Source organism: Microtus ochrogaster, chromosome X (genome assembly GCF_000317375.1).
Source record: "Microtus ochrogaster isolate Prairie Vole_2 chromosome X, MicOch1.0, whole genome shotgun sequence".
In the NCBI taxonomy this organism is placed as follows: domain Eukaryota; kingdom Metazoa; phylum Chordata; class Mammalia; order Rodentia; family Cricetidae; genus Microtus; species Microtus ochrogaster.
The window spans coordinates 51,525,103-51,551,594 of record NC_022026.1 but is presented as its reverse complement, the minus strand read 5'-3'; the positions used below and the strand labels follow the sequence as shown (position 1 = coordinate 51,551,594).

At 36.2% G+C, this 26,492-nt stretch overlaps 1 protein-coding gene across 3 annotated transcripts in view; it reads right to left on the bottom strand.

The window, feature by feature from the left end:
• Cnksr2 (connector enhancer of kinase suppressor of Ras 2) overlaps positions 1–23,457 on the bottom strand; it is a 212,663-nt gene extending 189,206 nt beyond the window's left edge. For 2 of the 3 annotated variants that reach the window (XM_005358807.2, XM_013350566.2), the window contains exon 1: positions 22,896–23,457. In XM_005358807.2, the coding sequence (XP_005358864.1) occupies positions 22,896–22,959 (64 nt within the window). In that variant the 5' untranslated portion in view covers positions 22,960–23,457. The remainder of the gene's footprint in view (positions 1–22,895) is intronic. The other variant, XM_005358809.3, reaches the window with a different exon arrangement.
• Between the last annotated feature and the right edge of the window lie 3,035 nt (positions 23,458–26,492).

The window sequence follows — 26,492 nt, the reverse complement described above, 5'->3', positions numbered from 1 at the left end:
CACATGTAATGATTTTATATTTTGTAAAACACTACTCAAGAAACTTCTTAGCTTGGCTCAACAACAATGTATTCATTCACCCTCCTATGAGACTTTGGCCCCTGCTTAAAAGCAGCTGTACAAACAATCTTTTCATGAGTTTTTATTTCAATCAAATCCTAAATTCTTCCAATGGTGAATTTTAATGAAAAGACCCTAAGGGATATAAGATTTGCATGCATATAAACATAATACCACTGCCTTCTACAGAGGCCTTCATTCAAAATAGCTATAAATGAACCTGTGAAAGCAACAAAGAACTTACCAAAATATATCTTGATGAGCTACAAGCAGGGGTTTTTAACTGTCCTGCAGATGTTATAAGCATAACAAGAACAAAACTTGATATGCACAAAAAGAAATTTTGATGAAAGCTCTAGAAAATATTGGTTAAAATTCCTAAGTTAATATAGATGATATTAATATTAGCTTTTGAATTTTTATACTTGAATGCTCCTTTGCCAAAGGTGTTCAATATTCATAATAATTTTAATTTTTTGTAGTGCTGAGAATTGAAGCCAGGGCTTTATTCATGCTAAATTATGAACTTTATTTCTGAACTACTTCTTCCAATCACTTATGACAACTTTAAAACGTAGGCTAATGAACTCAGTGTACTTTTACAGAACTAGAAAACATTTCTAAGGAACTTAAAATGAATCTTTTTCGTTTCACAAAGAAAATAAAAATATACTAAAATATGTAACAGTGCAAGAAAACATATAATTACTTTTTATTGTCATCAATCACCCTGGAAACATGTTCTCAATGGTTATAGCATCACAGATTAAAAGTAATTTAAAAGGAATATGATCATTCAGCAATGATGAAGGCAATTTTAAGTTCCTGTTAACATTTTATATACGTTCAAGTTGTGAATAATGAACTCTAATCCTGACCTCCTAGTGTTATGCGCTAAAAACAGTAAATTGTTTAAGGTGCAACCTTGTTTCTTAATTCAAAATTGAGTCATGTCCTCCTAGGAAATGATGCATGTGTGTGCATGTGGTGTGTGTAGATTTCACTTCGCATGACAACTCCAAATCTCAAAAGGAGAGTAAAACAAAATAATTTCTGCTTCAATTAAAGATGGTTCATTAAGGATTGTGTATTATTGGTAACCTTGTGAGAACCGTATAAGAAAAGGAAGGAAGGGAAGAATGAAGGAAGAGAGGAAGGAAAAAGGAGGGATGAAAGAAAAAAAAGTGAGTGTAAGGAAAATTTAGTATAGGAAAGAGAATCATTGATTTTGAGAAACTGGTTCTATCTCAAAATAAATATAGTCAGTGTCTCTAGATTCTTTTTTAAAATTAAAAGCCTGTTAAATTTTTCCTTTAAATAAATAAATATATGAATATGATATATGATTAACATTCTTTGTATAGTTAGAAAATCTCAGGAAGATTAGAAACCCATATTTTGGATCATGATTTCTTAAAATGTAAATGAATATGAAACTGGTTCAACTACTTCCATTCCTTCTTTTCGTGACATGAAATAACACAGAGAGATAATGGAACTTTAATAGAACAACCTTTTGTGAGTCATGATGATGCACGATTTAATCCTAACACTGTGGAGGTAGAGGCAGGCAGATCACTATGAGCTAGCTCAAAGCCAGCCTGGTCTATTACATAGGGAGTTCCAGGCCAGACAAAGCTACAAAGTAAAACCTTGTCTCAATAAAACAAACAAAATAAATAAACAAGCTCAATGATATTTTTGTATACCTTTTGGTCTCATATAGCTTTGTTTGGACATTTTTTATTGTTTGTTTTTAATTTTTGAAATTATAATTACAACATTTCTTTCTTCAGTTTCCTCCTTCCAAACCCTCCCATATATCCATCCAGCTCTCTTTAATATTTATGGTCTCTTTTTTTCACTAATTCCTATTTCATGAATTTATACATATGCATTATATATTTATATTACATATAAATATAACCTGCTCAGTCCATATAATGTTCTTTGCAAAGGAGGGAAGAAACCAACAGTCCTACCCAGTTAGGATGCCTATGAACTCTAACAATGAACAGGATGGCACAGTAACCCTAAGGGTGCAGCAGTGGCACACAAACATTGATAGCAACCAACTGTTCTCTAATTGGATTTAAGACCTGCTCACCAAGAGGAAAACCATGTCTAGCACTGGAAACCTAGCTATCTACTCACTGCTAGTGAAGTCATGATTACTGGAAGAAAAATTATAACCACTAATTCACTGAACCAGCATAATGTCTAACAGCAATCTATAAACATTTGTCCTTACACCACAGATAAGTATAGTCTTAATCCGTTATCAAAGAAAACTCTCTTTGCAACCGATGGGGACCACTACAGAAAACTACAACCAATCAAAATGAAGAGTGAACATTAGGAAAGAGGGGACAGAAAGGTTGTAAGAGCCAGAGGATCAGGGAATTTGTTGTGAGACTATGTCTCCTAGTCATAGAAGCTGCACCTGTAAAGTCTCATCAACATGACTGTGCAAGCATGACCTGAACAATGATATCAAAGGGCGTGCCATACTGAATGAAGAAAAGTCCACAAGACTGCAACCCTGCATGAGAACTATAGGCAACCAAGGAACATTGAAAGCAAGAAAAGGATTCTAATTTGTTGTCCAGTGTTAAATGGTCAGCCCAAAAGACATACATTTTTTTGTTTTGTTTTATTGGTATTTTGCCTGTATGTTTTGGTGTTGGAGTTTTGTGGGGTTTTGTGTGTGTGTGTGTGTGTGTGTGTGTGTGTGTGTGTGTGTGTGTGTGTGTAGCCTTAGATTTTTATGGGTTTTTGTTTTTCCAAATGTGACAGAAAGAAAGATACTATGATAATCAGTTCTCTAAAAAATTGAATAGAACTTTTAGTCTTGATTTTTCAAATAAATTTTTGAGATAATCCAGTTAATATTCCTAGTAGTATGACTAGGTGATTTGTGTAATATAAACAAAAATTGTATTATAAAAAGAAACATACACATTAATTTTAGGTGCAGTATATTACTTATAATTGAAGTGAAAATTTAGTAAAGTAAATTAGTTATAATAGATTACACAGTATAGCAAACAATTGATTCTGCTCTAATCAAACACAAGATGTACTGTGTGTTTAGAAATATGTTTAATTCTGTAACACTGAACTATGTAACACCCAGCTGTAAAGCTTTAGAAAATGAGATTTAAAATCATCGGGCCATAAAACACAGATTTCAGAAGACCACTTGGAAAAGTTTGCATCAGCAGTTACTAGCATCTTCACTATCTATAAATGGGGTTTGGAATTAGAATTTTACATTTGATGATGTTAAAATCTAAAACAATTATGAGGGTAGTATTCTATGAGTAGGATCATTGCCTGTGTTTTAAAATTATGTTGGAGCTGAACTGGAAGCTTCCTCCCTGCTGGCTGGCTTTCATAGTGCCAGAAAGTAGGTTACTGGAAAGAAAAGTCATCAACAATCTTACCCAACAGTGAATCCTGTGAGTTAGAATAATGACTTACCAAGTAAGATATGTCATAAAATGCACCAATGGCATAGTTGATAGTAACATACTATGGATTGTATCTGGGGGCAGGTCCAAAGTAAGGAACTCATAACTAGTTCTGTAACTTTCATTATGAGCCCATGACTGAGGAAGTAATAGACCATTAAGATGAGCCTACTACTGATGTGGGATTCCCCTCTGTATACTGTGAATATGTTGTATTAACATTGGTTAATAAAGAAACTGCTTTGGCCTGTGGCAGGGCAGAATAGAGATAGGCAGGAAAACTAAACTGAATGATGGGAGAAAGAAGTCAGAGAGATGCCCCAGAATCTTACTGGTAAACCTCTAACCTTGTGGTAAGATAAGATAAATAGATTAATAGAAATGGGTTAATAAGATGTATGAGTTACTTAATAAGAAGCCTAAGCTATTGGTCAAGCAATGTTGTAATTAATGCAGTTTCTGTGTGATTATTTTGGGTCTGGGCAGCTGGGAAACGAACGAGAAGCCTCCTACTACATATTACTATCGCTTTACTAAATAGTCATGTTATCAAACTTCTTTATAAATATTCATATTTACACCTATAGATAAGGGCTGAACCCTGCCTTCATTACAAATGCTTCTTACTATATCCAACTGTGGTTACTGCAGAAACCTCTAAGTAACTAAAATGTCTAGAATAAATGATGAGTGCTAAAACATAAATGGGACAGATCTATCACTCCCTCCAAAGTTCAATGAATATCATCAAAGAGGGAACAGGCAATATACGAGCCAGAGAATGAGGAGACATTCAGCAGAAAAGATGTCTTCTGGACATGAAATGGCCATTGCTTTCATGAAAGCACTACAGTTATGGATTATCTACACAAGACCAGCACATGGATGAGTCCCATCAATATTTTATCATGAGTCACAGGGGGAATCTATAAAACCCCCTCCTTTACTAAGGTACTACTGGTAATGATGTATGTAGTCACTGATATATTGCTCTAACTCCAGTACATAACTTCCAATTATACTTGAGGAAGAAACACTAATTAAATTCAGTGGATTACACAGAAAAGGAAGACAAAAATGGGGGATTGTTGAGAAGAAGAGTTTCATTGGGAGAGGGAAGGGGATAAGAAAGAAAAATGAAGGATAAAGACAACTAAAGTTCAAACAGAAAATAATATGTTTCTTAGCTCTGACATCAATAATCAGAGAATTCATTCTTTTTGTTCCTAACGGAGATGTCTTCATCATAATGAAAATATTCATAGAAGATACTATTTGTGAACTCTCATACATTATAGATTCCTTGTCATACTAATTTCACTACTAGAAAAATAAGGGAGTTTAGACAAGTTCTTTAACTTTTGTAGGTTCAGTTCTTTACATGTACTATAATGGCAAATTAACAAGAGATTTCTAAAAGCTATTCCCTGTTCTAGCTTTCTTTAATAGCCTATACAGAGTACAAAGATGTCAGTGTGGTGAGAAACTAAGCAGGGTATTTTCAGAAAATATTAATAAAATATTGTTTGAATTGTATTTAAGAATTTAAGGCAGATTCTTCATATTTTGGTTGTGAGTCTACCCTTTAGCTAATAGCTGGCCTTTAACTAATGGCTGAACCAACTTTCCAGCCCTTTAAGGCACATTCTTATAACAAAGAGGAACAAAACAAAGAGAGTTGGCAAGGAGGTTTAGTGGGTAAAGGCATTCACCCCAAGCCAAAGGGCAGGAATACTCATGGTTAAAGGCAAGCATTGACTCCTCCATGTTGTCATCTAACATTCACATAGGTACCTTGGTGTAAGCAAACACACACACACACACACACACACACACACACACACACACACACACACACAATAAATAGACAAATGAATAAATGTAACAAAATTTAAAATAATCTTTTTTAAAAAGAAAAGAAAAGGGAGAAGTACTTATAATCTAATTCTCAGGAATGTCCCAATCATTTGCTAATAGGAAACCCACACTGGTGGAGGGTGATTCAGATCTACCTTAAACATGAAGACGACACTGCTTTTGTTACACAGAAAATGATCAAACAATGCTCATTTAGTTTTGTTCGTGGTATTCTATTAGGCATCAGAATATAATTGATATGGAAATGCAAAAGAATCATTATCTCTGGGGGTCATTAAATCAAATGTGGGCATGGATGAGTAAGTTTAGGATCACAGACTTAGAATTTTAAAGAATAGTATATTCATTGTTCAGAATCATTTTATAGGAAAGGAAATCAGAAATCCAAAGTATTTTACCATTGTTTATGGCATAAAAATACAGCTTCTCAACCATATGATCTCATGGTTGTTCACTTTTTTAAATCACTTGCTTTAAACCAGTGGTTCTGAACTTTCCTAATGTTGTGACACTTTAATGAAGTTCCTCATGGTGTGGTGACCTCTAAACATAAAATTGTTTCATTGCTTCTTCATAACTGCAATTGTATTAGTCATGATCCACAGGTTGAGAACCACTGCTTTAAAACTAAACCTAAATACATCAACCATTCCTGCCAAGAAAATCTAAAATATCCTTAAGTTTGAAATAAAGTATAAAATACTGCATACTATCAATTAGAAGCATATCAATATCAAATAGAACTAACAAAAAAATCAAGAGAGCATTGTCTCCCAAATATTTAAAGTCAATACTATTAGACTGACTAAAAGAAGGCTCTTAACTTCTACAGTTAAAATTCCTCTGAATTATATATGTGAATTAACTTTATTTATATACTATATGCTAATGTCAAGAAAAAAGAAGCCATTTTACCAAGGAAAACACAAATGGAAGTCATGCTTAAGGAGAAAAGCAAAACTGCTAGTAATAAAAGAAATTAAATACTAGCATAGGATCTTTAGTAAACTTTCTAACCACCATTTTGTACAATATGGGAACTAATTTGCTGTCTTAATGTTTCTCAATTGTCCTCCATCCAAATACCACTTTTAATACATGAATGAGAAAAAGTAATTTTTTACCAGTCATTCTCTCTTGTTTCCAGTGATTCAAGATGAGAAAAAAAATGTTTTTTTTCTTAAAATTGACTGTTTTCTATGAAAAGTCAATACATTGTATTACTTAAATGGCTAGTGATCATAAGTGCCATGTATCATATTTAATGTACTCAGTATTTAGTGATTACATGTATATAAAGCTGTGGTGATAAAATTCTAATAGTTAATATTCTATCAAAATCAGAAGTAAAATTGCAATGATCATGAAACTTTTAATAAAATAAAACTGGGAAGCACTGAAGAATCTTTCTATGTAGGGTCTCCTACTAAGAGGAGGTCTAAATTAATTCTGTAAACTTAGCCAATGATGACAATGCCATCAGCATCAATGCCATAGGACCTTTGGATCGAGTTTCTTTGCAGAATCAGTGGGATATAACATTCTATTCATTAGCTGAACTGATTAAATGATCAACTGACTCAAAAAATAATTTGAAGATAACTGCTCCAATAAAACTGTTAGAGAAATAAGTGGGCATGATAAAAATACACTGTATATATTGGTGTGCATAAAATTATTAAAGATTAAACAAAAATATTTAAAATATATTGATTATATAGATGACAAAAGCTAGTAAAAAAAAAGGCTTTCCAAAAGAGAGAGCCAGCATTCTTTTGAAATCCACCTTACAGATAAATTTTAAAAATCAACATAATTGCTTTTGTATACCACATCTTAGGGCAAGCTCATGTTACTGAGATTAAGTAATTAACTTGTAAGTTAGAATATAATAAATTCAGTTTTCCTAAAAAACATCTAAAATATTATATTGTAATAAACTATTTTTCCACTGTCAAAATGTTATTCCATTTTTCCACCAAACTTAGTCATTTTGACTAATTATTCTTCTGAATTATCTATAAAGCATATTTTCATTATTTCCATTTTATCTATAAAAACCAATCATTTCCAGTCACCTACCATGTTCAAATATTTTAAAACTTTTTATATTCATGCATTTTTTTCTTTTGCAGGTTTCTTTAAATACAAATCTTACAAAAACCAGAAGATTTCAAACAAAGCAAACTCTCCTTCATTCTTGAGATCATAGTTTAAAAAAACTTTGTTCAAAGGCAGAATGCTTCACAAAGAAGACATTAATGCATAAATTTAGTGTGGTATTCACAGAGCACGAAGTCCAGAATGTTTAGCAGCAAGCCAGGGTGGCAATTCTAGCACATCTATATCAGTTGTCAGTGTCAGCAGAACCGCATGCTTTTACAGAGAAGAGATTACTAACAAAACCATCAACAAGTTCAAATTGTGTTGATTATATTTGAGTTAATAAATTAAGTTCTTGGTTGTACTATAACAAGAGCTTGTTTTTTTTTCTTTAGAATTTTCATATCAGCAAACTAGAAAACAAAGAAATTCTTAGTTAAAATTGCAGGAATTAAGTATTAAAATAGTTATATTTCAAAATATAATGTCATTTCTTAGAGATGTGACCACAGGTCTTAAATTCTAATCATCCTCCTAAACCAAATTCACCAAAACACATTCCACAGATCTATCAAAATGAAAATAAGGTGTTAATGACAAGACCATCGTATCCTTGCAGGAAAGCAATCAGGAAGTCTTTGAGTTTCAGCAACTCTGCCCTGAGTAAATGTGCCACTGTTTACACACATACTTATATTTATACAGTTGAAAATCAATTATTAGACAGCACAACATTTATTTGCTCAAAATTCTCATGCCGTGTTTATCATTCCTCAACAAAAATGTCTGTGGGAAACAAAAACTACAGTTAGAATGAGTGTTGAGAATCAGACTTTGTGAACGAGGTTTATAATAGCACACTATTCTATGCAAGTGTTTGACTGCAAACGAGTTAGCAGGTAAAATACAGAGAATGGGCTTAGTTTTGGTAATTTGCATCCTATCATTTATATTGTTTCCTTTTCTTTTCTTATATATATTTCCTGACTACCAAAGGGCAATTTAAAAAGTTGATCACGTAAGATGTTAATTTCAGTAGAATGGTAACCAGACACAGCATTCTTTTGAAAAGAAAAGTACTTTGCAAACCACTGCAGTATATATTCCTAAGGTTAAAATGTGAGGTTATCACAGAGGTTGGGTTACTGATGATATTTGAAACAAACCTTCATAATGAAAACCTTTATCCCAAGTGATATTTTTCTTTGTAAATATTTAGTATTTATAATTCTAGTGAGATATGTTAAAAACTATTTCTCATGAGACTATTGCTTAAAATAACAAAAATTAAAAGTATGCTATATTTGATGCTTATTTAAATATTTAAATAAATTTTTAATTTCAATATAGTTTAAGGTTCACAGAGAAGCTAGAAAAATAGTATTGATAGTTTCCAGTTCCTATGTACCTTCCACCCAAATTCTCCTAATAGCTCATATCCCTATAGTGCAGATTTTGTTATTGAACTTCACATTTTTGCCATTGAATTTTTTCCTAATGTGTTATTATCTTCGGGAATAGTATCCAGTATACCATAGTAACAATTTATCCCCATGTCTCTTTAGATTCTTCCAGTCTGTTTCTATTTACTTGGTGTTTGACGATCTTGATAAGGTTGAAGAGTATTAGTCAGATAGTTCTTAAAATATCCTTACATTTGGGTTTTCTAAAGTTTTATTTTTATAGTTAGAATTGGATTATAGGTTTGAGAGAAGAGACCACATATAATTGTCCTCATCATACTTTATCAAGGGTATATGACATAAAATTGCATATAGATGATAAGTTTGATCACCTGGCTGAGAAAGAAATTGCCAGGCTTCTATAAAATTACATGTTTCCCTCTTCCTACACTCTCTTAAGTGGAAACAAGTTATCAACAACCACGATCAAGGAGTTCAAATATTTAGTACCAGTACCTTATAGTTAGAATGACATATCAAATGAGCCTGTCCTGTCATTATTTCTCCTAATATTCATATTGATCTACCTTCTCCTTTTCTGCTTCCTTATACGTATTATACTGAATGATTTCATATCTTCTAATGCTTTTTTTTTATGGTTTTTCGAGACAGGGTTTCTCTGTGACTTTGGTGCCTGTCCTGGAACTAGCTCATGTAGACCAGGCTGGTCTCGAACTCACAGAGATCCACCTGCCTCTGCCTCCTGAGTGCTGGGATTAAGGCGTGCGCCACCGCCACCCGGCTCTAATGCTTCTTTTAAATTCAGATATATTCAATATTTGTTGGCAAAAAATTAGCAATTTTTTTCCCGTAGTGTGCTAGTTAGCTGTTTTTGTTTTGTTAACCTGATACAAACTATTTGTCTGGGAAGAGGAACGACCACTGACCAAAGGCCTCCATCAGACTGGCCTATAGGCTAGTCTATGGTGAATTTCCTTGATTAATGAATGATTGGTGTGGAAGAGCACAGCATACTGTGAGCAGTACCACTTCTGGGTATGTGTGTCCTGCGAGGTCTAAGAAAGATTAGTGAACATGAGTTTGGAGATCAAGCCAGTGAGCAGCACTCCTCTGTGGTCTCAGCTCAGTTCTTGCCTCCAGGTTGCCCCTCTGCTTGAGTTCCTGCTCTGCCTTTCCTCAATGATGGGCTGTGATGTGGAAGCGGAAGACAATCAAACCTTTTCTCCCCATGTTGCTTTTAGCCATGGTTTTTTTTATCATAATAATAGAAAGTAAACGAGGACACATAGTTAAACTGAGTTTCCACATAGAGAAATCCATCTTATTTTGATCATAAACACTCTTTTTTATTATAATAGGGCATTATAGTGATTTTCTTGAGATGGAGTCTTACAATGTTATGGAGGCTGATTTCAAACTCCTGGACTGAAGCAATCCTTCTGCCCCAGTCTTCTAAGTAGCTAAGAATACAGATACATACCACTATACCAAGATTCCATTGTACTGATTTTTTAAATTAAAATCATGTAATGGGACACCTCCTGTGACTATTATTTCAGGATATATATATAGTGATATGTAAAGTGTTGGGTCCAAAAAATCTGATATGGGGGAAAGAATAAGGTAGATAATAATGTGTTTATGTACTTGAAAGCTAAATAAAGAAAATATCTTTAGAGAACTCTAACATTTATGAAACTATAAACTTGGCTAATTAATCACTGACCAAAAATTAAGGATGCCAATGTGGGCACACCTTTAATCCCGACACTTGGGAGACAGATGGATCTCTGTGAGCTTGAGGCCAGCCTGATCTACAGAGTGAGTTCCACGACAGCCAGAGCTACACAGAGAAACCGAGTCTCAGAAAAGCAAAACAAACAAACAAAAACAAATTAAGAAATAAATTTCCCTGTTATTTCATTATATTTATTCTCTCTCTCTCTCTCTCTCTCTCTCTCTCTCTCTCTCTCTCTCTCTCTCTCTCTGTGTGTGTGTGTGTGTATTTGCATGTCTATGCGTGTGTATGCATGTGCACTAGTTTTCAGTATAAATAAAATAATTTTCTGGCAAAATAGCCTCATCTCAAAGTAACAAACATAAGAAACCACTATATTTAAATACAAATCAGAAATATACAAAAATTAATTTAGATAGAGATCTACAATATTATTGCATTCAGGTCTTTCTCTTACCAGAATTCTTTTAAATATAGATATCAACAACTATATTATGAAAAGTGATGGACTGAAAAGAATCATAAAAAGTAATGTATACTGTAGGAGGAAAAATATGTGTTTTTATATCAAGTGGACAAGGCCAAATAAACTTCAAAACAATTGTCAGAGTATTGTGATTATTTCATTACCAACAGAGAGATTTGAAATTAATTATTCCCAATATAACAAGTTAAGTTTTGTTTGTTTCTTTTTTGTTTTGCTTTTTCATTTTTTTTTGAGACAGAATCTCTCTGTGTAGTCCTGGCTGTCCTGGAACTCACTCTGTGAACCAAGCTAGCCTCGAACTTACAGGGATCTACCTGCCCTTACCGCTTGAGTGTGCTACCACTGTCTGGCTAAATTAAGTTCTTTTCACTTGTTTAAAAATTCCATTCTAAAATTATCTGAATTCTATTAATGACAAAAATGGAGAAATACAAAGCATCATCTTGTTTTAACTCTGAAAAAATTCTACTTAGGTTGCCTCAGAGATATCAGAATACACGTTTAATACATATATAAAATCATATGCAAATTATATGCATTACCTTAAATAAACTATACCTTTAAAAACATTATACCTAATAAATATATACTATACCTTTCATTAGCATTCTATAGGTAATTTACTGGTCAAACAACTATCTCATCTTGATCACTTCAAATTTTATTTCATGATTTTTGATTACATTAAATTTTCTTTAGTGTTTAAATTACTTTACTGATTCACTAAACCATCACATATCATAATTTGGATTCCTAATATTTTTCAAAGAAAACAATTTTAAGGAACCAATTAACATCTGTTAGATATGTAAGGGCTTAAGATCTATAGGATCACAATGAATAAAATCTTCAAAGAAACACTTTGTCCGGGGGAAATTCAGGTTGGCAAGCTTGAGAGCAGGTGTCTTTACCCTGCCCTCTACTGGCTCCCTTATCTCATCTTTTAGGATTACTAATATTAAATGTAAAGTTCCTAAGACATTTATAGGTTTGGCAAATGAGAACCAAGTTACACTATATAGTGTTTGCAAAATACTTCAAAATATTAAAAAGAATCTGTCAGTCCAAATAAGCTATAATTTGAACTAAAACCACAAGCTAGTTCTAACTATGATATTTGCAGTGTGAAAATGTCTCCTGAAAATGTCTCCTTGAAAACACTATTTTTTCAGGTCAAACAATTTCTTTCCAATTTTGTAGGTATTATGTATGGCTTTTATCGGCAAACACTTTTGTCATGTGTCAAAAGCAATCTCCAACTGAAGTCCAAATAAATGTAACCTCAAGAAACAAGTTTTTAGCACAAACAAACTCAAAGCATTATACCTACAGACAAACTGAAAAGCAAAATTAATCGTACACAGGATTCTATGTAGCAATTTAACATCCAAATGATAGCATCTGTTTTGATAGTGTAGAGGCAAGTGAGCATGCTTCTCAATAAGAAAGGCTTGAACCACCATCCCAAAGACTGCCACAAAGCTTATCCTGCCACCAATATGGAGGGAACAGAGAGAAAACACCTATCGATGCCATACTATATAGTAGTGGTCCTCAACCTTCCTAACACTGCGACTTTTTAATACAGTTCCTCATGATGTCGTGATCCCCAACCATAAAATTATTTTGTTGCTACTTCATAACTACAATTTTGCTACTGTTATGACTTGTAATGTGAATATCTGATATATAGAATATCTGATATTTGACCCTTTTGAAAGGGTTGTTCAGCCTCAAAGGGGTCACAACCCACAGACTGAGAACAATTGTCATATAGGCTTTATGCCATATAAAATGTGTTTTTTATTTAAGTTCTAGAAGTATTAAAAGTTAGCAATGGGATTACTGAATTTCTATATTTTGAGCAAAATGAGTTGATATTCTACATTTTGTATTTTGTATGTATTTAATACCATCGTGGCCCATGTTGAAAACTAAAATGCAAATCAATCATGTGAAATTAAAACACAAATTTTCTGCACTGAAAGGAGGGGAAAAATCACAAATATCCAGTACTGTTAAATTTTTTAAAAATAATGCAAATAGTTGAAGAAAATATACAGTATAAGAAGTAACTTCTACACACACACATATGGTACACATAAAAATTTAACAAATAGATTCTTTAAATTAACCATTCAGATTCAAAGCTACTATTTAAAAGCTTTATTAATTATATTATAACCATGCTATTAGAAAGCGAATTTTATGATAATCTTTGCTAAACAATGTGATAAAAGTATGACTCTCCACATTTTCAGTTTGTTTACAAACTGGGAATAAAAAATAAGCTCATTCTGCAAAACCTTATCTATCATTAAATATTAATAAATATTAAGTAATAGTAATGATATATGAAAACCATATCTCTAGTACTTCCTAATGAGCAGAAATCAAGATTAACAAATCATGATAAAATAAGTAATCTTTTGTTCACTTTAATATAAATGGAAGAGCTAATGCTACTGCCCCTTAAAATAAATTGCACAATTAAAAAAAGGAAATAAACCAGTAAGATCCAGGATTTAAGCCAGCCTTCTGTTGATTTGTAGGTACAACTTGGGAAAACATGTTGTAGCCTTGCTTTGAAATAACAGATGTTTAAGAAACAAAATAAAAAGTTCAAGTAAGGAAGAAAATAGGATATTGAAATATTTGAAAAGGCAACTAGTATAATATAATGTCTTCTTATATATCACTGTATCTAAAGATTATATAATTCTATCAGATAAGACTAATGTCTAAGAACATTAATGTCAAGTAAATATATAATGGACATGTATAATACTATTTCATATATGTTAATATTAAAGTTTTAGTTTACTTAATACAGCTTAGCTTCTGAAAAATTTTAAATTGTGCTAAAATATTCTACAGATGAACATAAAGTCTTCTTAATTTAAATTTTTAATGAATTGATATAAGTATTGGTAAATCTTCAAATTAAATGAAGAAGGCAATGCAAAGTTACATTAGGGTTATTATAATTTAAATTAAAATCAAAAAAGAAATTAAATATATCTTTAAAGTTTTAAAATTTCCACCATAGAGAATGAATATTTGCTTGTAAGTAAAATCAGGATACAAGTGCAAATAATAATTCTGTAACATTATCTAGGATTTTGTGGAGGACTCCAAAGAAACAGTTCACCCAGATCCAACAGGATCGATGCACCATATGAACTCACAGAGACTGAGGCAGCACACATGGGGCCTGCACAGGTTCAAGGCAAATGCAGTTCCAGCTCAGAGACAGGGAGGCATACATGATCTCCCATCCCTAATCAGGAAGCAATCTGCAACTGATATCTGCTTGCAAAAGAAAAACATTAGTTTTCTCCAATGGGGTCTCACTGGGTATATTAACCACACTTAACGGTATTCCACATACCCAAACGCAAATGAATTCATTAGTGTTTTTGTAGACATTTTATGTTGGGGTAATTTTTTTTGTCTTACTGGTCTTCTGCTTGTACATTATGGTTTCTGATTTTGTGTTTTTATAGGTTTTGTTTTTTGTTGTTTAGGGTATATGTGGGTGTTTCTTGTGGTTTTTACTTTGTTTTTTTTTTTTTTTAAATTCTGGTTTGGTTCTTTGTGTGTTTGCCTGGTTTTTTAAAGAAAGAGAGAAAAAAAGAACATGGAGCTGGGTGGTTGGGAAGGTAAGGAAGAACTGGGCAGAATTGAGAGATGGGAAAGGATGATCAGAATATAACTTTTTTCAATAAAATGTAAAAAAAATCAGCATGGCTATGATAAGGTCTGAAGATTTCACTTAAGATAACATGCATTACCAACTTTAAATTGAGAGGACAAATACTTTATTAAGAAACTCTCTAGGAGTATTTATTTAGTAACATGTAACTCTCAAAAAATCTACATGGGGTACATTCATTCAACAAGCTATACTTCATACTGACTCTTCCATATATATTTACAAAATAACCTCCAAAAGCTAGACAAAACAAACTTATATATAATTTAAAATATTAAAATTAGTTTTATCAGAGAAAGGAGGAAAGATATAAAATTACAAAAAAAGAATTTAAAAGTATCTTAAGTATTTTAATTCCTAATAGTAAAATGTAAGTTCCACATTAAAAATAATGATGATAATGTTTCTTTAAAAGGAGGTATTTCTCCAATTATTTACTTAATTAAGTCAATTTTATTTTCACTATTGGAAAAATACATTTAACTTTCTTGTATAAGCTTTTATTAAACACTTACATGGAAATTAAAAAGCCCAAGGCTTTCTATCAATACCAGTTTCCCATATACTCTCAAATATAAAGTTTTTTTTTCTGAAATATAAAATGGTGAAATAATCAGGATATTTGGATAAAGAAAACTAAATGTTTAGGAAATGTATGCTTCTATTTTTAAACTAACTTTTTGTTTATAGATAGTTGTATATAGTGCTAGTATACTTAAATTAGAAAATATTTGTATCATATTTATAATAGCTATTTCATAAGTACCGGTGTCATTCATTAACTCACTGAAATTAATATTTCTTAACAAAACAAGTCTAAACCATGATTTAGGACTTTGAACTGGGTAAAGCCAACACAACTAAGAAATATGACTAATACAACCCTACCTTAGTCTGTATTCTGGCATACAGCATGCACGCTGGCAACAAAGCATACTTTAAAGCACTATAAGGGACTTTATGTGCATGCATTGTCATTTAGGAAAGCAGATTTGCCGATAGACCAGTAATCTGAAAATAAATTGATTTATTCCTTCACTCCACAAATATTTTGTGACCGTATATATTACCACATTCTATTTCATACATTGTTACATAAAACATATGGGGTTCCTGTCTTTGTTTAGGAGAGCAGCTAGACGTTAGTTAAATAATCATAGGAATTAACGATAAAACAATTGGTAAATGGGACACAGGAGATACGTACAACTAAAGGTTTTTATGAGGTTTGCGGAAGATGGGAAGACTTCTCTGATGTGTAGGAGGAAAAGCTTGAGACCTGAAGGAATAATAGACTAAGAAAAGAGGAAAGTGTATATAAAGTACAAAGGCCAAGCAGTGGGCAAACCAAAAGGACTGAGGAACCCAGTGTAGCTGCGCTCTGACCTGAGGCTTACCTCACAGGCAGTCATGAAACCAAAGGGTGTCTTAGAGCACGTTAAGGACTTTGACCTTTAGCCTAAAACAGTGAAAAGTCATTTAAAGTGTGTGGGGGGGGGGACAAGAAGTGAGAAGTTATGATCTGCTAAGAATCATTCTTAAGGAGTTCATTGTGGCTGTAGATTTATTGATCACACAAAATTAAGATGCAATAAATACCATGATCTTAAGAGACAAAGTCAAAAATTTGCCCTTTGTAGTGATAGTAAAAAAAGACAAATACATAGTCCATTAAATTTACCTTTTCTAAAGCCAACTAGCACTTCTCAAGCTTTCTGCTCATGTCTCCATAATTGCTGAACAGTGTATTGCTAGCCCTAGGAGGTCTGAGGGATGCAGCTTTAAACATCCTACTGAAAGCCCAAAATTCCTGAAATCTTACCAATTTTGCTTTCTGCATCATGGATGTAAAACTCATATTTGTTTTAATTTAAAATAATATTTAAGTTCTGTCAACAAAAATGAGCTATTCAGCTTTTGATCACTTGCCTTTCACAGTCAGAGAAATACCCCATTTCCAAGCAGAGACCTATGCTATTCACAAAAATGGGGTTCACTCACTGAATGATATACAACAGAATGATTCCATGTTAAAAACTATACTTCCCATTTTCAGACACTAGACAACTATAAAAGACACGAAAAAAATTTTACATTCCAATTTTCCAAATCACTTGCTTTCTATTGCCCTCTTTTTAAATTACTTTGATATGCTATCCTTCTATTACGCTTACAGAAACGAACATTGTATCTTTCAAAATAGTCTGGCGTGTCAAGTACTGTAAAGAAGTTGCGCTGAAAGTTAAAAGTTATTAGGAACAAATTAAGACCTAATCCGAGGTTGCACTGCTATAAATGAAAATGATAATTTATCATTGCTTTAAGAACAGTATTAATATCCAAAAGCCTAGTTTAGTTTCTCACATAAGAATTTGGATCAGTAAAATTCTAAATATCTAACACTATGTTAATGTTGTAATTAATCTTCAAAATAACTACTTTAACATTATTTCCAGATTATTCCTCAGAAACAGATTTGAAACAGCTGTACCAATTCAATACACATTCTTTGTGGGCTGAGTTTTGGCAGTCAAAGTTTTATAGTGTGGTATTTATTTAAACTCAGGACATGATGAGAGTATTATTGTCTTTCTCATATGCAGATTTGTTCTTGTACTTTTTGTCACCTACTCACACTCCTCCCTCACTGTGCCTCTCCTGCCCACTTTCCCACTCCAACCAGACAAATCCAGATAAACCCTTTCAGTTAACACCCCCTATTGCTTCTCCACAATCTCTTGATATGCCTCCTACATTAAGATACATTTCTTTTAGAACACACCTTAATAAAATAGTTCAAATAGTTGCTAAAACCCCATCCTCTTCTTATAGCCCTTCTTGGTTCACAAACCTATCATCTCTTTTAATTGGTGTTTGCATGGATAACACAAACTTTTGAATATTTTCTACGTGTACTGGTTTGTTCCTATCTTTATCCTGAATAGGTTTTTTTTATAATAACATGGTTGTCACTGACAGAGATAATTTCTTTAAAGCAGAGACTATTCTTTTAACTCATTAAAACTCTTTCTATGTAGATGTACTCAGTAAATAATATCCAAGGAGCAGATTATAGTCATACAGTTAGTTGCTTTCTTTCTAATCATGACTAAATTTGTGAACGTTAGAAATCAAATGTCAATGACAATATAAATCAAATGTTACTTGTGGACTATCAGAAGGTAAATGTCTTTTTTTTCTTACATAAAATTATAAGAATTCCCATTAGAAAAAAAAGCAAAACTGTCAAATCCAAAGCGGATTGCTGTGTCTATCCAATTACCTTGACTTTGAAAAAAGGATCAATATTCAAAAGTAATATCACGAATGTGATCAATTCAGTTTAACATCTTTTCCTTACAGCGTGTACAGTTTTAAGTTCTTGCCATAAATGTTTCTAGGTTCTTTCCCTCAATTCAACTTAAAAGGTTGATAATTTCCTTTATACAATTAAGATGCATTTCAACCTAAGCTCTGATGTCCTATGAGGGGGAAAATTATTAATCACCTGCCAAAATTTCTGTCTTATCAAATATAGTCTCCTCTACATCACGTCACATTTATACTGAATAGACATCATGCAATCACTGCATTTCCCTCTATTATAGGATCACATGCATAACATTAAGCTTGGGTTTTTTAATACCTAAAATAATTTCATTTTCTATGCTCAAGATGGCTGAGTCATCAGTATAGAAACCAGAAGTCAGGGACTAGTTCTCGAACAAAATGTTTTATTATGATCAAGAAAGAATAGAGCAATTGATTGTAGAATAGGTTAAAGACTATCTTAAAATTGTAATTTTGGCAATTATAAATGCTGTGAAATTAAGTCCCAGAAATCATAAGAAAAGAGCAGCAAAGGGGGCCTTCTGCTTTGCTCTGAAGATGATAGCCATTTTATTTAACCCAGAAAGATATTAAAACTCACTAGAAGAATATTATAAAGGGAAATGGTCCTAGAAAATAATTATCTTGGCCATATGGATATTTTGCATTAATCTCAAAGCTCAAAAAGTTATGAAAGGGAGAGTGGAATTACTTGGTATAAGATGGACAAGGAAATTTAATAATAAAATTAATAAGAGGAACACTGAAGTGTTCAGAGGTTTTTGTTATGTTTTAGCGAGAAAAAAATAAAGAAAACAGGGACTCATGTGACTATAGATTATGAGGCTTTCTAGGATTGTCAAATAAACAAACAGGAACTGGAAAATAACATTCTAGATTAACAGATTCAACAACAAATTAGAAAGATATTGGTTTATTTTGTTGTTTATGACTTTTCTCGGTAACTTGCTTGCCTTTGTTGATGCTGAAAATGTCTGTTTTAAGACTTAATTTGTCAAAACTCTAAGATAATTGAACGTACTTTCCAACTGAAGAAGGTTGGTTTCAAGCGCTAATAAGGGGGACGAATATATTGATTTTCTGGAACAGCAATTTTATAAACTTAATTTTTAGGTAATGTAAAAGATTATGAGCTATCACCAAATATCAGGAAGTACTATAAAAATAATCTGGAATAGAAGTCTCCTAAGTAGATCATGCCTTGTGCATTTCCTGCAAAAATGACAATGTGCTATATCAAATATTCATTGCCAGCAGAAAAACTGACCAGCACTATACTTACAAAGAGTGAATAAGCAACTTACATCTTTGCTAAAAATTAATATATACATTTTATATTGGCATCATCTTCAAATATATTTAAATAAAAATAATAGATCAAAATAAATTGTCACGTTAATGGTCCTTCATAAAACAATCTGAACACATGCTGTGAAAGCTCAATAAAGCTATTTTTCTCCTTCGTTTCCTTCTTTGATGACTTAGTTCCTATATAATTTCTATAAATCTATTGGTACTTTTCCCCTGCTTAATAAATAAATAAAGTCCTGGAAAAATACGAAGTATGTACCTGACTAAAACAGTATAAGTAGCTATGATTGTGACCAGTTGAAAGCTACAAGCATTAAGGAGGATAAAGCTGTCACAGAAGGAATACACTCTGAAGAACTCCCAGGATCTTGCCATTATTCAAAAGTCTTACTCGGTTTTTTTTTTTTTTTTTTAGGGGCTGAGGATTTAGCTCACTTGATGCTTCCCTAACATGAAGAGAGACCTGAGCTTCACCTCAAGCAATGCCTGTAATTCCAGTTCTGGGGCAGTGGAAAAAGCGGGATCAGAAATTCAAGGTCATGCTTAGGTACACAGAGTTCAAGACCAGCCTGTGCTATTTGAGATTCTTTTTCAAACAACAACAAAGTGTTGCTCATGCTTTAGTACTGGCTTTATAACACTACATAGAAAAAGCATTAAGCAAGGTTTAATCATTTCAAAGCTATAGGCTCAATTAGCAGTTGGCTTTTAAACATTTCTGCAACTGAGGAAAGTGTGAAAACTATTTTTGTCTTTTGTTAAAGTTTTCTGGTGGGAAAATAGTAGAGAAAATTAATTAAGGTAACAACAGTAGAAGGGGCAAGTTGAGGAAATGCTCATTTCCTTCAACTATTTTTAAAAATCTTTTCTGATAGAATCTCAAATTTATAGACTATCACAGAAATTTGAACAATAAGCGGTTTGGTAATTAAAGCAACTGCTCTCCCACTGTCATCCAGTCTTTTGTTATACAAAAGCATGCAAATTCTACCTTTGGTTACTGTGGCTGGCTCCTACTTTGGCTGGCTCCTACCCTTACCTAAGGTTTTTTTTCAGGTAGCTGAAAAATATGTCACCAACAAGTACCCAAACAAGTTATTCAACTTAAATATGTAAACTTAAAATTCCAGCAAATAGTCTTTACCAAAGGGCAAAGAAACTGCCGTTTGCACTGGAGAGCGTTGGAAAGGACCAGTGTACTGGAAAGCTGATAATGTGTGTCAGATTACATACATCATCTGGTCTGGTGGGCTTGCTTCCGGGGACCTACGACGGTGGAGAGAAGGGAAAACGCCAGACTGCAACTGGGTGGGAGGTAAAGAAGATGGAGTATGCAGCACTCGGTACAGGCATCATGGCAATTTCTAGAAGGCAGTCCATGGAGGTAATCTGACTCCCATGAAGCCAAGACTCCTTTTCTCTGAATACTGTGGCAGCAACAGACTCAAACTAAACTCACCTTTCAGACAAATTTTAATTAAGCATTCTCCTTCCTGTGAATACTCTGTCTTCCATGACTGAGAAACTGAAAAGAGATTTTTTTTTCTCCTGAGTGGAAAAAAGGGAGAGAAAGGGAGGGAGGGAGAGAGGCAGAGAGAGAGAGAGGGAGAGAGAGAGAGAAAGGAGAGAGAGAGAAAGAGAGGCAGGGGAGGGAGAGAATGTGTGTGTGTGAGGGGGGGGAGGGAGAGAGAGAAAATGTGTGTGTGTGTGTGTGTGTGAGAGAGAGAGGGGGGGGAAAGAGAGAAAATGTGTGTGTGTGTGTGTGTGTGTGTGTGTGTGTGTGTGTGTTGGGGCTGTGGGGGTGTTAGTAGGAATCCAGGAAGCTGAAATTTTAATAGGAAATATGGAAAGAAAGCAAGCAGCAGAAAAGATGAGCCATTGCTGGACTTTGTCTTAGTCATCTTTATAACCCCCATGACACCCAATGCAGTGCACACAGGGGGCAGTGGATAAATAATGAATTAGGTTTAATTCAATTCACTTGCACTTACACTGTGCTTTGTAGTTACAAAGCATTTTTCCCACATATTAGATGAGAAAACAAAGTAAGTGAGGAGTAGCTGGGCAAATCAGTGAAAAAAGGAAGCAAAACAGATAAAGGGAAATCCAGAAGAATAAGCAAACGTCCGAAATACATGAGGAAAATAAGGGGAGAATTGAGATTCTCCCTATTACTTTCAATACCTTCCAAATCAACCACCCACCTTCCATTTTCAAGTACGCAGATCTTAAAAAGTCTGGCTACTAAGCCAGACTTAGAAAAAGGGCTCCTTCGTCTTTGGAAAGGGCATTTTCAGACATAATGCTTGGAGACTACGCATCTTAAGTTTGTGTGCTCGGGTACCACTTCAAGCATTCTCCAAGCGTGTTCAAGAATCTTTTATTCCAACCCAGACATCCCTTTCTCAGAGTTGGGTCTGGGGATGGATTGGAGAGATCCCATACAAGCCCCACAACTCAGACAACAGAGGGAGATAGTGAGCCGGGAAAGCCCAGAGACTAGAGAAAAAGCCCACATTTGCGACTAGGAGGGTGAAGGTTTGAAACTGGTTATTAGAAATTGTCGGGGGCTGGGGGAGTCTTCAAGATGGAAGAAAGGAGAGAGTACTTGAATGTGCACCACTTTAAACCTGACGTTGAGCCTTTAACAAGAAGCAGCTAGAGGTCTAAAGCCTCCGCATACCTAGGAAAGCAAAGGATATGCTAGGGTGCGCAAGAGGGAACCTACATGTATCAGCAGGGATGCCGTCCCAAGGGAAGCATGTTTCCCTCACCCCAAAGTAGCGCGCCCCCTTCCCAAATCATCCTCAGCCTAGTCTGGAGAAGGGGGTCCCTAGTTTCCAATCCGAGCGACTGCATCCTGACCCCATTATGCGGGCTTAAAAGTTGCCAGGAGAGTTGGCACTGGAGAAGGTACTTGGCAGGTTGAGACCTAGAAGGGGCCTCAGGTTTCCAGGAACAAAGGGACCAGGGAAGGGGCAATCCTGAGACTAGGTCCCGAGGGCTCCTCCCTTAGCTGGGAAACAAGGGTCGCAGCGTCCTCCCGGCCCGAAGGCGTCGAGGGAAGCGGGAAGTGGCTAAGATGATGCGCCCGGATTCCACCGCCCTGCTTCCAGCTTCAACCAGGTGGCGCCCGCCGCCCACTCGCTCCCCTCGCCCCTCGGGCTGAAGACAAAAGGAGACCAGGGTCCCCGAGCCCCTACCAGAGCCCAAGGACCCCCGTCCATCCCCAGGGAGGACCTCTAGCATTGGTTGGAAGCTCCCAGAAACGGGTTGTGCCCTGGCCGGCGCCCCTCCCTCATACCAGGACCCTGTGCCCCCAGGGTCGCCTCGCCTTCCCCACAGAGGGCATTACCTTTCATCCAGTCCACTACTTGACTCGGAGACCATTTGCTCACCGGTTCCATGATCAGAGCCATGGGTGGCGGGGGTCAGTGCCGCGTGGGACGCGGAGCTCGGACAGAAAGCGAAGTCCGCAGCCTGAGGCACCCTCAGGTGGGGTCGGTGGCCGGCCGCAGGCTCCCGGGGTGGCGGCTCGGAGAGGGTGGCTTTTGTGTGGCGGTCCCGAGGCTGGAGCGTCGGAGGCGAGCGAGTGCGGTGGGTGGGAGCGGCGACGGCCGGCCGGGGAAAAGGCGCTGGGGTCGGCTCGGTCCCAGCACTGGCGGCGGCGGCTGCAGCAGCCTCCGCCGCTCAGCCCCGGGTGTGCGTCCCCGCGGGGCTTCAGTTCATGGCTCGAGCCGCCGAGGGTCGCCGCGGCGGGAGAAGGCAGGAGGCGCCGGCGCAGCGCCGCAGCCAACTTGCCCGCTCGCTCGCCTTGGCGCGCGGGAGTGGAGCCCCCGGCACGACGAGCCGCCCGGCGGAAATGACGAGGGGCCTCCTGCCACCCAAAATATCTCTCCGCAGCCCTCGGGTGCGGGGCGCGCGCTCCACGAGCCCCCCGCCCGCTCGCCGCCGCGCGGTCCCGCCCCCAAGCCCGACAGCCGGCGCGCCGGGCGTGAGCGCGTGCGTGTGCCAGCGCGCGCCCGCGGCCGGAGTTCTGCCAGACAGGCGGCCAGGTGCGGGCAGCTCCCGCTCTCGCCTTCCCGCCCCCGGGGCCGCCCTCGGCCAGACCCGCGCCGGGAGGGCGTGTGCGGTGGCGCCTGAGGTGCTGGCGACCCAGGAGGCTCGAGACTGAAGTCGGACTGAGCCTGGGGGTCGTTTAGTCAGTCAGTCAGGTGCGGCGGCAGGGGCATGGCTTTCAGTGGCCTCCCAGGAGATGCGGTATTGCGACGGGCCGCCCCACCAGTTGAACCGACAGCCGAGGTAGTGGAGGAGGGTACGGTAGCTCACCCACCCCTGCCACCGTGGGGAGGGGACGCCGCTGAACTGCTAGGGTGACAATGGGAGCCCCTGGTTTTCCTCGCTGTCGCCTTCGCGGCTGCAGAGTTGGCTCCTGAGGTGACTCCCCTGAACCCGAGAGTCCCTGCGGAAAACCGGGGTGTGGGCTTCGGTAGACGGGAACTCGGCTCTAGCCAGAAGCGCCTAGATGAGGCTAGATGGCACTGGCTGTCGGATCTCCCCTGGGTGCTAAAAGGGACCTGGGAAGTCAGGGCAGTCAAGTGCAAGCTGCTCTAGGTGATTCTGGAGCCTCCCCCACCCCTACACGTGCCTTTGCCAAGCCTCTGCTTCAGGTTTTCGCCCAACTCCGTTGACACAGGGTCCCGATATCTATTTTACATGATGTCATTTTGTGTTCAGATGTTCTTATATAAGAACTGGAGAGTAATAATGGGATTGAAAGTTAGTGACAAATTGCAAGCATGATATTCCACATATTGTTTGCTTCAGAAATCTATGCAGGCTTCTATGCAACATTTAGTAAAATACATTTTGCCTAATGAGGCTTCACTTCAGTGACAATTCTAGAGTGTCTAGTGGCAAACTCTACCACCATTATAGCTTTTTCTTTCTCGGTATAACTCTTAAAGAGCCACATTGAGTAAACAAGAAACTTCTTCTATTTCTATAATCATTTAAATAATGTCAATAAATCATGCCAGTTCCTGCCGTAGTCATTTTCTCTAACTCAGTTTTATGAAATCCAGAATGTCACTTTCTTCGCTTGTCGTGAATTGACAGCCTCCTCCCAACACTCGCGCGCACACACACAGAGGTTAAACAGTAGATGATAAAATAATCATGTTTTCATACTACTGATACAGAACAACAAAATTTAACCCAAACTTCAAAATATACACAAAAATTTAAAACGGAGTTTAATTACACAAGTTAATGTTATAAAAATATTACTATTAGTAATAACACACATTTTATTAAAGCAAGGTGCTAAATACTCACTTTCTGTTTTAGTCTAGCCTCATAGTACCTCTATTGGTAGCTACATTTTACAGCTGAGACTTCAGCTGTATATTCGGTTCCTATCCCTTAGATCTATCATCATGTTACATAAATATTAAATAAATTAGTGAATAGTGCCCTAAAAGGTCAAATTTATCTGAGATCATGATGCATGATTGCAACAGCAAGTTCATGCCAGAATCTCAACTTTGAAAGTGAGGGAAAAGGCTTGTAGCAGCGTCATAAAATGAGCAATGGTAGTGGATGGGAGGGCCACTGAAGAGCTACTCGATGCATTTCATGAAACTTAACCACAAAGACATTGAGACTCATCATGAGTTTTCCTGGTCTATACCTCACCAAAAATGGGAAGAACATAGAGCATGACTAAATTTGGTGGCAGCAGCAATTTGCAGGTTGAAAGACTAGGCTTCTGTGACAAGCAACCATACTGTGGATCATATTGCCAGCAAGTGCAAGTTAAGATATCACTTGTCACGCCTTTAATCCCAGCACTTGGGAGGCAGAGGCAGGCGGATCTCTGTGAGTTCGAGACCAGCCTGGTCTACAGAGCTAGTTCCAGGACAGGCTCCAAAACCACAGAGAAACCCTGTCTCGAAAAACCAAAAAAAAAAAAAAAAAGACATCACTTGTCTGGTGAGCAGACTAGCAAGACAACTGCCACACATCAGGATTAGTCAGGTAGAGATAGATAGATACATAGATAGGTCGGTAGGTAGGTAGATAGATAGATAGATAGATAGATAGATAGATAGATAGATAGATAGATAGATAGATACAGACAGATAGATAGATAGATAGACAGGGATAAATTGATAGAAATTATGTGACAAAGCCACTGGCAAGAAAATAGGAAAGCAAGATTCCAGAGAAAGGAAAGAGAATTTTGAGGAAGACCCTATATCAGATTGAAGGAGTGCATAGCTCCCTCCCGATTTATGTTACAGCTAGGCATTTATGTTTTGATCAATCATGTAAAATAACTGTAAAACTAAATCTAAAAATGAACCAAAATGTGAGTGTAGATTCCTACTGTCTAACAGACTGCACCAAGGCCTTAAGCATTTCTCTTCACTTCTCCCTTTGGTTGCTAAATGAAATATAGCATTTAACTTTGACTTTGACAATATAATCAGCATAAATCATTCCACTTAAACTCTTCAGAACATAATAGGCTTTTCACTTTATGTATTCTCGATTTGGGGAGGGCAGAAAAATAAAAAGGATTAAATCATCACTGCTCTTATTCTTTTATTCTTAACTACAAATGACTCAGCCGAATCTGGCATTTTTCTTTCCACAACTGTTCAAACAAACTACCATTTATGTACTCTGCCTGTTACTCAGAATTTAACATTTTCCCCATGCATGCGCATATATTATAGCTCTCTCTTTATAAAAACTTGGGCAACTTATTATTGCCTTCTCTTAGTGAACAATACAGTCTTTAAATATTAAGAGTAAAGTATGTTGTCATAAACATATACAAAAATATAATAAACTAATTGGTATGATGTCACATTTTCTTCAACAGGCTAGATTTAAAAGCCAAACTATGAACCTTTGGGGAAAGCCGCAGATTCTTTTTTAATGG